The sequence below is a fragment of the Stegodyphus dumicola genome, chromosome 2, assembly GCF_044657685.1.
Source record: "Stegodyphus dumicola isolate Sdum_Otavi_A_Nest chromosome 2, ASM4465768v1".
In the NCBI taxonomy this organism is placed as follows: domain Eukaryota; kingdom Metazoa; phylum Arthropoda; class Arachnida; order Araneae; family Eresidae; genus Stegodyphus; species Stegodyphus dumicola.
The window spans coordinates 253,556,196-253,571,928 of NC_140769.1; the positions used below are offsets into that span (position 1 = coordinate 253,556,196).

General features: G+C 28.8%; 1 protein-coding gene across 1 annotated transcript in view; it reads right to left on the reverse strand.

The window, feature by feature from the left end:
- Positions 1 to 3,761: 3,761 nt before the first annotated feature.
- The window catches only part of LOC118200170 (nucleoredoxin-like), a 28,260-nt gene continuing 16,288 nt past the window's right edge, over positions 3,762 to 15,733 (reverse strand). Inside the window, exon 7 of the mRNA XM_035372094.2 lies at positions 3,762 to 15,430. Coding sequence (XP_035227985.1) covers positions 15,239 to 15,430 — 192 coding nt within the window. The 3' untranslated portion in view covers positions 3,762 to 15,238. The remainder of the gene's footprint in view (positions 15,431 to 15,733) is intronic.

Here is a 15,733-nt window from a genome sequence, read left to right on the forward strand (position 1 = left end):
ATTTATTTATTAAATATCACAGTTCAATTAATGATAACACATTTTATGCGGCGTAAGTGAGAGATTCACTTACGCCGTATAAAATTCGATCTATCTTTAGAATTTCGACAGATAGTCTCGCGCGCTGAATACAAAAATGTTTTATTCTGCACACTGTTGCCACTCCTGGCTTTGAAATTGTTGAGTTTTTTAATCAAAAATTCGTTTTACAAAGTTTTACAAAATATGAAATAGATAATAAAACAAATTCAAAATCCGGGTTTCCAGGTGCCCATGTTCGGGTGCAGAACTACGTTATTCACAATTTGGTAGTTCTGGGTACCGTTGTTGCTTCACAATGCGAGAAACAGACATACATTCATGCAGATTCTTCCTTAGTTAATTTCTTTAAATATAAAACAGGGCGATATTATTTGGTGGCAACAATTTGAAAAATGGTTCAACGCTTCTTGTGATTCGACGCAAAATGCCATTTCGAGACTAATATCCCATTTGGACTAAAAAATAGAAGGGAAGTAAGAAATCATGTCTTTCCTTAGATGTTTACATTCTAGTCTTTTCAAAGATAGAGACTGAGTGATGTGCCTGTTCAGTAAATCTGTCCAGTAATACGTGTAATTGCTCCAGAAATAACCGCAAATGGAACCAACTGTATAGTTCCTCGCAAATTAAATACAGATACAAGAAGACGAAACCTCAAACTATGCATCTAGTTCAATGGTACATTTTTCACAAAAAATAAAAGAAAATATGATATATTTAATTTTTAAGCATCCTTATTTAGCCTCTCGATGGTAAGCTTTTATTTATGTCTGTTGCAAAAACTATAGGCATGCATCGCTGTCTATATTCCGTTAGCAGACTTCAGAAATATTGTTACGGCGAATTAAGTGTAATCAAACCTACAGTTCAAATTTAGAAAGAGATAATACTAAATTACTGATGTCCGCAGCAGGATGCTTTCTAGGAATGTTTAGACTATGCAGCCCAATTCTTTAGTATAAACAAGCGCAAATTAACTGCATTATCTCCAACCATAAATTTTAATGTTAGAAAATAATACGTATAGTGCTGTAAAACATCAGGAGTTTTAAGAAAAATCAATGTTGTTCATTCTTCTCTTAATTCAGCTGGATTGGTTTTTAACATAATATTCTTCTTTTAATTCAGCTGGATTGTTTTATAACATAAAATTCGTCTCTTAATTCAGCTGGATTGGTTTATAGCATAATTCGGTACTTTTCCGTTTTGCCGGCGCAAACGATAAAGTCGCCAGTATTGGTTTAACTGATGCCAGACGGAATATCTTCGCTGGTAACCTTTTACGCCTCAGTTTCAAAACAAGTTGAAGCCATTTCTTATCAGATTGTTTCTTTCAATACTGGCATACAATAATATAGAATTTTTACACGATATTTAAATTTTATCCCCTAAGACAATTCACGGTAATTAAGTCAATTAGAACGCAATTACACCGCTCATCCGAAGGCGAAATCAAGTGTTAAATTCATCAATTGTAATGAGAATGCACTAGCGAAGTAAAGCACTGCGGTTTTACATAATTTCTGAGTAAGCTATTCGTACGAATTGAAATAATTCTTGCATTTAAACTTGTATTCCAAATTAAGATTTAACTTGAAATTAATGTAGATAATTACTGAGAGAATTAGATTTTAGTAGCGTAGTTTAGGTGAGATGAGATCACTTGGGGTCACGTGATACGAACCGGCGAATCAGGATTTTGAACCATGAAATCATAGTAAATTCTTAAATTAATGTCTTTTTACAAATTTATTGGCTTTTTACAAAATTTTAAACCATATTAAAATGTTTATGCCTTTAAAATAAAAAAAAATTCTTAGAATTAACATTCTTTATGTGTATACTGTATGTTGTCGCCAACAAAGTCTGCTTGGCGAGATTTGCGCCGGCGAAACGGAAAAGTACCCATAAATTCTTCTCTTAATTCAGCTGGATTGGTTTATAACATAAAATTCTTTGGGTACTTATTGATGCGTTTCCAAATTGAAAGCTAATAATTGCAATTTCTATCTTCAAAATGAATATCTAAATTTTTTAAGCTAATTTGGCACTTTTTCTAGTTATTCGCCTAAGGTAAGAAATAAGAGCCGGGACAAGGTTGAGGCAAGTGACTTACGTGCCAAAACTTTGTTCCAGCTCTGTATAACTCTCATTTACGCAGTCTTAGCTTGAAAGTTTTGCAAAGTCCTATTTTAATCACTTGCCATATTCATCCATTAATCGAATTTACTTTATTACTTACGTTTTTGTAACCAGATGTGAATCTGAAAACTAAAATAAGCAAAGCGAAAGTTTCTTAAAATAAGCTGAAAGCTTTATGAAAACAGATACTGATATATGAAGTTAATAGCCCTTCTGCACAAATTGCCCCTTTGGGCTAATAATAAAAAATAAAATATGAAAGGTTTCAGATTGTAATGGCCACCCAGGAGAGTTTGTTAAGGTTTTTATATCTCTATAAGCTCGTAGTCTACTAGTCTGCTCTTCCACTCAATCCTGCAAACAGACTTTTTTAGGACTTTTTAGTTTTATTATTACGAATGGTTTTCTTCGCATTTACACCCCCTACAGTTGAATAACAGAATCAAAACATTTTTAAAAGCTACACAGCAGCATGTATTTAGAATTCCCAATGCAGCGTTAAGTGTTGGATACATTTTTATATTTCTTCATTTCTCAATTTATCACATCAATATTCAATTTTCTTAGTCTTTTTATTATTAACATTTTATGCATTAATTTTATTTATAAATATCACGTTCATCGCACTTATGTCATATAAAATTCAAATCAGCACAAAATATTTAAATTATATTAAATCACAAAATATTTAAAAGCAGTATATCTTCAGAATTCCTGACAGAGTGTTAGAAGTTGACATACATATTTTTATATTCGCTATATTACTTCTTCAGCCTCTCTAGCAGACAGCGGCTTAAACTAGTTATCATGAAAAAGTATATACTAATTTTAATAAGTCCAGCTAGTGTAATTTCATAAATATATTGAATATTTTTAATTCATTTTATGATTTTAATATGTTTATTTAAATCAATCGCATTAAAAAGTAGAATAAAAAATATTCTAAAGAACATTGTTTATTGCTTTTAAATCGCTTGGTATGATACTCAATAATCTTCCAAATTAAATATGAAAGTATTACTGAAAGTACACTTTACTGAATAGCAACACTCTAGCACATAGAAGATAAAAGTATTTTATTTCCGGCCACAGCAACACGTTTCTTTCATAGAGTTGAGTTTATTAATTAAAACTGAAAAATAAATATCTTACTGTTTTCGGAATGCCAACAGTTTCATGATCTGGATATAAAAATGTTTGACTTCGAACAACGTTGTCACTGCTCGCTTTTAAATTGTGCGGCTTGTTAATCAAAAATTCATTTAAGTTTTACAAAGTATGAAATAAATAATAAACTAAAATGGAAATTCAAAATTTGAGCTTCCAGATCTACATGTTTGGTTTGGGAGTTATTCAAAATTGGATGGCTCTAGGTACCGTTGTTTTTTCATAATACCAGGTACATACATGCATACATGCAGATTTTTAATTATTTAATTTCTTTAAAAATAATCCAGGGCAATAATATTTGTGGCAGCAATTTGAAAAGTGATATGCTGTTGATAGAGAACCAACACAAAATCCTATTTCCAGACTAATAACACCCTTTTGAGCTAAAAAAAAGAAAAACAAGTATGTAATTGGCAGTTATGTCTTTTATTGCAATCAACTTCAAAACTACTTTTACAGCATTTGCCACAAAATACAAATATTTACATCTGACACAAAACGTATTCATTTACTCTTAGACAATAAGGACATTATTTACTTTTTTTAATTGATTTTCATACAAATCATGTACAACAATCCTTTGCCAAATGCCCTTTCATATACAAAGAATTTTTCCAAATCTAATCTACTATTATCTCAAATCTTCTCAAATGACAGAACAATATAAAGAGAAGATTTAGGCTTTTTATGCATTTTTTCAAAGAACAGTTGGCAATATTAAATTCCATTTACATAATTAATTACACAGTGCAGTACATAATTGAATTGACATTCTGTATTAAATTTAGTAATTTCATATTCAGGGTCATTATTTCATAAATGTATATGAAGAATACTTATCAGTAATTTAATTTAAGTTTTCAAATGATAATAGTACTCTTTTGAGATCAGTCAGACTTTTAAACTATAATTACAATTTTAAGTAAGATCATTAAAAGATACTTAACATATCATATAGATAAATTAATACTCATTTGTATGGTTAAAATATGAAATAAACTATAATATACTAGTTTTATTCAATTTAAAACAACAATAAATAAAATTTTAGAAAGCGTAAAAATTAATACTCGGCACATTCATCAAATAACGTGAAAAAGTCTATATTTACATAATCTTCATACATAAACATTGATAAATATGGATTATTTTAGGAAACAAATAAGAAGAAAAACTAACAGAACAAAAAAAGTATTGCAACTATAAAAATACTGTGGCTATGGCTCAGAATGGGATCACAAAATTAATATTAGGTGGGCCACAATAAGTTTTGAAATTATTTGCTTTAATGAAATTATTTTTCATTATTAATTATCAATTTATTTTTAGCTAATTTTTAATAATAACATACACTTATTTTAAATTATTTTCTTCCAGGACTTCTTTCTACTCTCTCTTTTACAGCAATTTAACCCATGGGTCACATTTCTAAAACAAAATGCTTGGTGAGCATTGCTTTAAATAAAGTATAGAAAATTTTGAAACATATCTAGGTCATAATAACATCACTGGGGCTATTAATATTTTTACATCAATGATAATTTATTGCATAATTATTAATCAGTAATATCCTACTCACTATGGTTAGGGTAATTTATTACCATTTAAGATTAGGCACCTTGAAAAAAAAGAAAAAGCTTCAGAAATGTTTTGAACTAGAGAAATTCTCTATGAGAACACATAGAGATTATATTACACATAGAGAAAAACACAAAAAAATATCCATGCAGCAAGACCTTTCTATGAACAAGCATCAAACTTTAAATATAATTACCAATAATGAGTGGTGTTTGCTGCTCAGTCATTCATTACCTTATATCTGACTAGACAATAGTCTCTGCTGCTGTACAAAAGGGCCTGGTTTTGAATCCTGGAAAAGGCATGGATGTTTGTAAATGTAGAGTGTCTTTGCAGCATAGGGGCATTTAAATATATGGTGGGCCAAAAGTCCTTTCATGTGAAGGGAGATTGATTTGTATTACACGCCCCGACAACTTAATGTCACTACGTGGACTGGGTCCCAAATGAGAGCTTCAATATTAGGTGCAGGGTGGCCAGCCAGTCAAAAGCCATCTTGGAGATGGTCTTAAACACTCTTACTGAAGACCCAAACATCAGCATCAAAATTAACTCCCAAACCCATCGCTGAACTGGTCAACCGAGGCCACCATCCCAGCAGAGACCATGGCAGGATGGAGCTGAATGCCTGAAGCTCTGATTGGTCTTCAATGGTCTGCCTAACAGTACTACATGGGCAGTCTCTCCCTCCAGGCTTTACACGGAATATGGAGGAGAGCGTGGATTGGACTCTCAATGGCCCCAGCACTATTCTGCAACTGATACCCTAGTTAAGGGGTCTTAAGCCACCAGACACATGAAAGGTTGGCATAAACTTTAACGCAGATCATCGGGAACCGCCAGGCTCAATATTTTTATATCCGCATGGCCGAGACTGCCTAGGTACAGATCATACTCTTCCTCAAAATTGGGGTGGAAGTAGAAGTTCAAGCTCCTTAAAGCTCTGGTAACCATTTTTCCATGAAATATGGACTCAACAATGAACAAACAATAGTCTTAGTAACTATGGTTTTGAAACATTTCAGGAATTTTAAATGTACATTTAGCAAAGGATTACAGCACAATGCAGTGAATACAAGAACATAAGTGTATCATCTAATTTAGGCATATTTTTTAGCTCAACCAAAACTACATTTACCATGACAATTTAATTTAAATGAATATAAATTAAACATCACAATCATATGCCAAACAGCAATTTAATAAAATTGAGCTAGCATGGTATATAAATTACAAAATCTGATTTTCAAAATCGTGTTCTGTAAATAAATCAGAAAACAGCTTTCATTAAAATAAGCATTTATATTATAATGGTGCTAATATAGTATTGCTTATAATTTTAAGCTATTGGTCACAACTATGCATATGATTACTTATTGCCAAATGTTCCTATGTAATGCAATAATTACATTTTATTTTTATTCATTGAATATGAATTTAAAATTTTCTATTTGCAGATACTAACTTTCCAATAAATCGTAAGTTAGCCTATCATAAATTTACAAGTTAGAGATATTCAAAGTGAACCCTGTCATATTTAAATGAATTATCATCACTGAAAATTGCAGATATATTCCTTCATAAAAATAAAAAGAATTAAAAAAACATTTTGAATCCTGGTTTGCAGAAAAAGATACACCACTTGACTATTTATGATATATTAAATTATTATAATACAAAACAAATATGATATCAAATTATAAGACCTATTACAGCTATATTTCCATTAACTATTTATGACACTTAAGTGTTTTTAAAATGAAGTCATATCAACTTAAATAAGGTTTGCACAATGCAAATTATTATCATTCGATTTTAACTAGGTTTCCAACAACATTGCTCTTATCTTTATTCTCTGTTGCTTAGTCTACATAATATTTAACAACATACTACATGTTACAAATGCAAAGAAATGTTGTGACATATTAAATGATATAATTTAAACATTAACAGCAAAGTGTGCAATTTCTTTACTGATAGCATGCTACAATATAAATATTGATGCAGACTGTATATTACACAAGAATACAGTCATTTTTACATATATATAAATCACTCATGATGTATTAAATCTACATAACTAATGAAAATGGGATATCAGTGAAAAGAAAAATATAAAAATATTTCTTCTTAAATGCAATGTTTCATTTTATGCAGCAATGATTTGTAAGAAATGTTTTACCCTTGAAATAGGACAAAAATGTCAAGATCAAAGATGATAACATGTTATCGAGATAATGGAATCACAGGCTATGGCAGGATTTGAGCTTTTTTCAACATGAAATTTAATATGACCAGGATTTGTCATAGACCAATCCCTTAAATATATTAATATCTTCACCACATTCTTCTTAAGTGTGAAAACTTTTAAATTACATTATTATATAAAAGTGTACAAAACACTTTCTTTTGACAGATAACGCACACATCATCTAAAAGTAGAACTACAAATTTGATGAATGTAACATCTACATGAATAGATACATTACATATAAATGCTTTGTCAATGACTAGATTTATGCAAGCAAAGCTAGATATTTGTAATACAGGCATCGCCTACTCTTTGACAGCCTATTTTTCAATTATTTTCTTTTTTTATCTTTTACATTTATAATAAGTAACAACACACTAAACATAGTCTTTGCTATTTGAATCTATTGTGACAAATCTGAAAACATAAAAGTAAAAACTTTTGTTCATTTTATAGTTTTATATGCACACAACATTTAAAAATGTGACTACAGTCTTTATTCCCTTAAATACTGATCCCTAAAATTCATTTACAATAACAAAGTTTTTCCCTAAAATTCATTTACAATAATTTCTCTACCAAATTTTATGGTACAGTGTGAGGGGGGGGAATGTTTGCCAGTATGCGATCTAATTTTTTGTATAATCCCCACTGAGGAAAAAGCTCAAATAATAACATTTTCTTCATGTTTTCATAAGCTAAATAAAACTTTTTTTAATAAACGCTTTACTTCTTTACATGCAAAATTTGCAAAGATATAAGAAAAATAAATTTATTCTTTTAGATCCCTTTTTAATGCAAATTAATGAATAAATATACTATTTCTCCCACATATTTAGAAAGAAATGGCAAAAATAAACTTGCTCATTTCAGTGATGAACGATTTTATTTGGAATAAAATAGCATTCGCTATTAACACAGTAATTGGTCCCATTATTGTATTAATTACAAATATTTCTGTGCTTTATATACAGATATGGAACTTTTTGTAATTAAGCATAATGAACATTACACTAATTGGACTTTTTTTCTATGGGAAACATGTAAACAATTTAATTTTATATTTAAAAATTTTTTCTTACAACCCATTCATTCTATTATGCTGAAACAGTTTCTCAGTTTCATTTGGAAAAACTTAGTAACAGGATAAACATGTGTAGGAATTATTATTTAAAGAAATAAACCTGTAATCAAACATGTTGTATATTCAGTATGTTATTTAGTTTTTAAAAATTCACAAGACATGCAATGCATCATTTACAATTTTAGTAATTAAAAGTGTTTTTACAAGCTAAAACATTTTTTGCATGTTGAATGACTTCAGGAAAACTACTATGATCCTTATTTTGTCTCAATCCAAAAAAAAGATGCCTATATAAATGACATTTCAATATATCCTATTATGCAAAACTAGTATGAAACTAACAAAAATAATCTTTCACATTCCACTATGAATAAAAGGATAGTTAAAAAATTAATGCTTTATGTTACTACACTACTATTACATCTAGATTATCCTCAATACAAATACATGAAACAACAAATGTAAATAATTGAAATTTTCATTTAATATACAGTATCACCACAGTACACAAAATCTATACAATAACTTTGACTACAATGCTTGTTAAGAGAATATGAGTCAAACTCGATAAAATAACACTTTAAATAATACATTACATATTAAAAAATAAATTCATTACAACATAAAAATATTGCAATTTAAAGCATCATTAAAGCCTTGGAGATAATATCAACACAAAATAATTACATTTATTTAAACATTCAAAAATGCATTCCATTTAATATCATACAAATGCAGAATAAAAAATTCCTACAATTCATGTATTAAGTTACATTATATTTAAATGTCACCAAAATATTCTTGAAATGAGCAAACTATTCAAATAATTATTACTTCTCTTTAATTCATATATATATACTTAGTATTGGGATTTTTATTCTCAAGTTAATAGCACTTGCCTAAAAAGTTTTCAATAATTAAGTTGAAAGTTAGCCAGACAGCTAAGCTGACAAATTTTTACAGAAATACAACTAGCTATATAAAAATATTTCAAAAATATATAACGTGTTTTTTGAAGTACAGTGATCTAATGTATAATGAAACAATACCTTATAATCTTTAGTAAAAATTATTGGTGAAATTTTCATTACTCTTTTTAATTTTAAATTAATAAACAAATATGTTAACTGATACACATACATAGCAACTTATCTAAAATACTGAATTCAAAATTAATTAGCAGTATGCCTTTTCATGGCATAAAATCAGTGATTTTTAAAAGAACTTAGCAGAAAGCCAAAGTATATAATTATGGTTTTACATTTCTTTAAAATATATAATACTTCATGGTGGTTTTAATATACTTTTAATTGTTAGCTGCTTCTGAAGAACAGCTTGTAAAAAATACCAAATAAATTTCATTTAAAAAAAAACAAGTAATATAATGATTACCATCAGTAAATACATAGGATATATAAAACATTATAATATGCGAAAAAAATGATTTTTTTAATTAAAATAAGCCCAAATAAATATAAATAAAATATATACATGAAATCTATATCTGCAAGAATGGGGGGAAAAACATGACTAGAAATAAAGATGAACTTTTACAGTAGATAAGCAAGCAAGAAAATATTACAACAAATTACAAGTAAAAATAAAGCTTTGTACCAGCAAAAGGCATAAAAGAACACTGACTAGACAGGGAATGCATGACCCCCCCCCAAAAAAAAAGAAAAAAAGAAAAGAAAAATGATAATATCCTTCACATTTTACCTAATAACAAATATTACACTACATATTAAAAATTAACCTTACAACATATTTAAAGTTACATTAAAAAATATTTCATTCAACTGAAGATCAATTGTAGACTACAATTTATATAAGAAAAAAATTTTTAAACTTGGAAATAAAAAAATTCCCAAAGAAATAAATAAAGAAATTTTGTTATTCTCACAATTACAATAATTACTTACATATTTTCTCCTACTATTACCTCTTGAAAATGCAGAAGAAAATATTATGCAGTGCACACCATTTGTGAGTATAAAAGATAAAGGAAGAACTTGGCAGTTTAAGCACTACACATGAAAAGATGTACTGATATTATTATGCTCTATATTTCAAAAAAGTTGGTAGCAGTTACTATCTTCAATACTATTCTTTTTAATTATACATTATGTTTTGCAGTCCAATATGTCATACATTACTTCCTTAGAATCAAAAATTTCTAAATCATATGCTGAAAAACATTAGGGGGAATATGAAAATAAATATAGCTCATGCAAACATACAAATATACTAACAGGAAAAATTAAAGAAACAAGTGTAAAAAGGTACTTTACATTAACTCTGTTAAGTGAAGGCCAATGGAATATAGTAGTTCAAGATCCATGTAATCCAATGGGATTCACCTTCGCTACATAGAAATATGTAAAGTTTACACTCCCTCTTTCAGCACACATGGAAAGGGATGCTTCAAATTTTAATTCTCAAAATTTTAAGATTAATTGGATAAAATTTTTACATATGAAAGATGGAGCATGTCATTGAGAAAGCATCTGATGGCCTATGATTGAGAGAATAGAAGAAGGACACAATTAATGTCAAAAAGTCGAAAACCTGACATAACAGATCTTAGAACCGTTTGACAAAGACTGCTAAAAGAAATAGACAACTAATATCAAACCAAGTTGCAATGAAGTTTACTGCAGCTACAAGAATTCGACTATCCATACATGCCATGAGTGACAGGGTACATAAGAGGCGGCTGCACACAAGGAGGCACATGATCTGTCTCCCACTAACTTGGGCTGTGAAATTAGCTGCGATGGTGCAGAGATCATTATGAATGGAGTACAATAGACTGAAGCTGAGTATTTTTTAATGAAGAGTACCATCTCTATTTGGAGAATGATTTTCCATACATTAAAATGTGGAGAGTGCAAAATACACCCAACAAGCCTGAAAACATCTATGAAAAGCATCGATACAAAGATGGTGGAATCATGGTATGGTTGGATATCATTATAAATGGCTGCAACTGATTTATATACTTTTATCAGAGCAGCTATGAATGCTGAAATATAAAGTGATAAAATATTTTATCCTTATGTCAAGTAGTTTAAGGAGTGCAATCAATAATAACATTCTTCTAATTGGTGATAATGCTTGTCCCCGTCATACTCAGGGCCGGCGTCAGAGCTGGTGCATTTCCTATGTTCTTATTTAAATTTATTTTGCAAAAAAATGCAGTTCTGCTTTTTGAAAGTACAAAAGGCAAGAAAAAATAGAGTCCTAAGTTCTTAGAAGTCTCAAATTCTTGACTGCAAAATCATTCAAGTAAGAATTTAATAGAAGCTTCTTTAATTTTTCCCATCAGTTTATATTACAGGTTCAAATAATATTTAAAATATATTATTCTAACATAAAGGTTTATCATAATTTTGTGCAGATCTTTTACATCTGCTGAACATACAAAAATAACTCTCTGCACTTTTTACAAATATATTTTAATATTATATAAAATTAAATAAAAATTCATCAGTATTTTATCATAACAGCATGTAATATATTTCAATTTCAAAATTGCATATTAATAATTAACAACTATTTCAAATGTTAAGTTCAGAAAAAACTTTCTACTATTCATGATTCACAGTGCCCCTAAAAATTATTTTCACAATTACATGTGCTGAAAAATTGCATCATATAATAAATCTCCAAAATATAACAGCAACATACCCTCTTAAATCAGGGATGGAACTCAATGAACTTTGCAGTAAAAGTAAAATACATACTCCTGCATTCAAAATGTATATGGAAAGCATTTGTAGAACAATTGTATTTGAAATGTAAAAATTTGTTACCAAAGTCACCTTTGAAATAACATCTACTGGAGCACATGCACGTATCTGCCAATTTTATAAAAGTAAATGAAAAAAGGTTTAAGAAAATAAATATTTAAAAAAATTTAAATAAAGATTTAAAAATAAATAAATAAAATTCACAGTAAAAGCAGTAAGTTCATTTTGTAACGAAAACTAATACATATTTCAATATTTTGAATCAATGGCATGAAGAATCATCATAAAAAATCATGAACTTTATCACAACATATGCAAAATTAAAATAAATAAAATTAATTTCAATTGCTTTTATTAAAAAGAAATTCAGAAAGTATGTTTGATCCCATTTATTATCTTGCACACTTTTCCATACATTTAATATACGTTTAAATTTTAGAATAAACATATTCAGAAATCATCAAAAAGAAAATAAAAATTTTTAAATATGATAGAACGAAATAAAAATATTTAACTGAACGTTATTTTTCTAAGAAATATAATTTTAATGTGTTTTAAGGATATCAAAACAATGCAATTATATTTGCTTTAAAAAGTTATGAAATTTGTTGATTATTAAATCAAAATTTGTGCATGGAAATTGATCTAAAAATTGCCTGAGAAGTTGATTAGTTGCCAAGTGGCTGGCTTGATTATGAAAAAAACATGCCAGGACTATCAGCTTAAGACAAGAAATGCCTTCATGAAGAACTTTCTAAGGGTATCTTGTATCCATATTACACATGAAAAAAAAAAAAAAATGCCCATGCAGCAAGCTCATTTTCTGGAATTTGAACCTCGGTCAAACTACCAGTATTGGGCAACTTTGGCACTCAGATACTGATAAGCCGAGTCACAAAACCTGATGACACATGGAAAAAGTAATAAAAGTAATGCAAATACCTGCAAAGAGTAGGTGTTTAAAATACAGTCTTGGAGACAAATCACCAAACTGGCATAATTTATGGCATCTTAATAAAAATTTGCAAAATTCATAAAAAAAAAAAATCAATTTTGCAAATAAGGTCATAAAACTGCCATATGTTTTGTAAAGAAAATTTTGTAAAAGTTGGTAGATATGTTCCTGTACTACTGACCAACTTTGATATAAAGTCATTTTTAAATAAGTAATAAACTAGCCATTGCATCACTTTGGATAACTTAAACTGTTTAAAACAACATGGAACCTTCTTGATAAGTGAGAACAGTAGAATCAGTGAATAAAAAATCTGGTTAATCAAAAAAGGTGCTCAGCTTATTTGATTTACCAAATTTCAAATAAGTGTATTTCTTTCATTCTTCCAAGCATGACAAAGATTTGTTTGTTTCTAATCAATGAAAACCAAGTTTCTTGGCTCAAATGCTCATTGGTCAAAATGTCATATTTTGCTAAATAACTGAAAAATGCTTTAATTTTGTATGCCTACAATATAAATTAAGTTGTTCTAGGCAGTATCATTCCATACATACTTTCTAAGCAAAACATACTAATAACAAAATTCAATTATTACATGTTTCAGACACATGGCATGACATTTCCACAAACTTATTGAACAGAAGAGTACAGTGGCGTAGCGAGGGGGGGGCAAGGTGGTGTATGATGGTCTCCAAACAAGATTTTCATCATATCACTGTGTTTTTTTGACGGGGGAGGGTGCCAAAAAGATATTTTGCCCCGGGTGCCAGTTATGCTCGCCACTGAAAGAGTATATATATTAATTTACATAATCATACAAATAAGATTTTTAAATAAATGTAAAATTTAGTACACTTTGTTTTCATTAAATGCAGAAAACTCATTTTCTTAACATTTGAACAGTTATAAATAAAAACTGCATATAGTACTTTTATTAATCCTTTTGCGATAGGTGCCTCAGTCACCGAACAGTTCATCGAACTGCTGGCTGACAGGAAGCACTGTTGTTGGCACCAGTAATTTCAGCTGCTAAGTTTGGAAAACATTTGCTTAAATTAAATTTTTGGTCTAATTGTTCCAATTTTGGGCACATTATGAGAGGAACATTCAGATAATTCTCAGAAATAATTTGAAAATTTTATCATTATATCTTCCTTACCATTTGAAGTATGAAAAATGTTTTGCTACACGATACACAAAATATTCAACATTCCTCTCAAGGATAGCCAAACTTTAAGAAAAATGAATAAAACCTCTACAACAATAAGATACATATCGCCATATCTCCAAAAATAAAAACAAAAGTATTCAAAAGCATCCAGAACATCCCCATTTGTTTATATCAGGCGAGACAGTTATTTTATTTACACTACTCAACACCCCTCCTCGATTTCTGCTTTGATTCTGAAACAAAATATCAAAAATAAATGAAGGTCAATATTATTCAATTTCAAAAAATTCTACCATAACAGACATCAGGCAACTTCTAGCAGCAAAAAAAGATAATACTAATTAAACATTCGATCTAAAAATTCATATGTGTTACACCCGTCCTAACACTGCATTTAAATGGTGATTCATATATGACAGAGCTGGATCTGTGACACGGTGGTCAAATGCATATAAGACAACCCTGTTCCAAAAGGTAATGGTATATTTGTAGTAATTATAAATAAATAACTAAGTTTTAATTTCCTTGAGAAATTTAGTCTAAAAAATATACAATGAAAATTAAAAAATGACTTTTTAATAGTATTTTAAAAACAAATACTTTGAAAAATTATACTTTAAAAACATTTTAAGTATAATTAAAATGTTCTAATGTTAGTAACAAAAGCACATTTTTAGCAAAATAAGCAGAATCAAATATAATACGTGAAATCTGCCCTTTTATTTTAAATTACATCTGAGAGAGATTTCAAGCATATTCAGACTTTGTACCAAGATTATAAAAATTGTGTGCATTTAGGTACACCTAAGTATTTGTCTGTAAGGTTAAAAATAAGTTCTTCAACTATAGAAAAACTTTATAAATATTTATGGTAAAGAATACTTTTACACAACTAAAATAAACATGGATAAAATTTACCTATACATTACATGAATAAAGAAAAATTTCTTAAAAAATGTTAAACTAATTTTGCTCTAGTTACAAATGCCTGCTTTTTTTAAATAATTTAGACAACTTTCATTTAAAATCAGTGTTAAAAGATTCAAATTTGTTAGTTTGAAGAACAAAGTTCACTTTTAAATGATGGTATAGTTCATGTTCCAATAGTACAAGGTGTCAGTTTTTGTGAAACAAAGTCTCGTACAAATTTTCCAATCATATCTGATGTCATTTTTTCTTTCCTTTCATGAATATATTTTTTGCCATTTGGTATATCCAAAATCACTAAAAATGGAACATCATCTCCAAATCCAATTATATCACGTACGGAATCACATATTTCAGCCTGAAATGATACAGCATTAAAAAAGCACAAATTTATTACATATTGGAAGTTTACATACAGAGAATGCAATTTCTGATAAAAATTTAGAAAAATGAAAAGATTAAATTAGACAATTAAACATTTACTGGTCATTATAACTAGCTGTCACTAGAAATGACTGTTAAAGTCTGAAAATAAGTAAATTATATTCGAAAACAAAGATCTATACTTATAATTTATGTCTCTTCTCTTACAGATGATGACTACTTTTATGTGTCTATTAACTTTTACAAGTTTTAAACCAATTTTCTCTCAGCTTCTGAA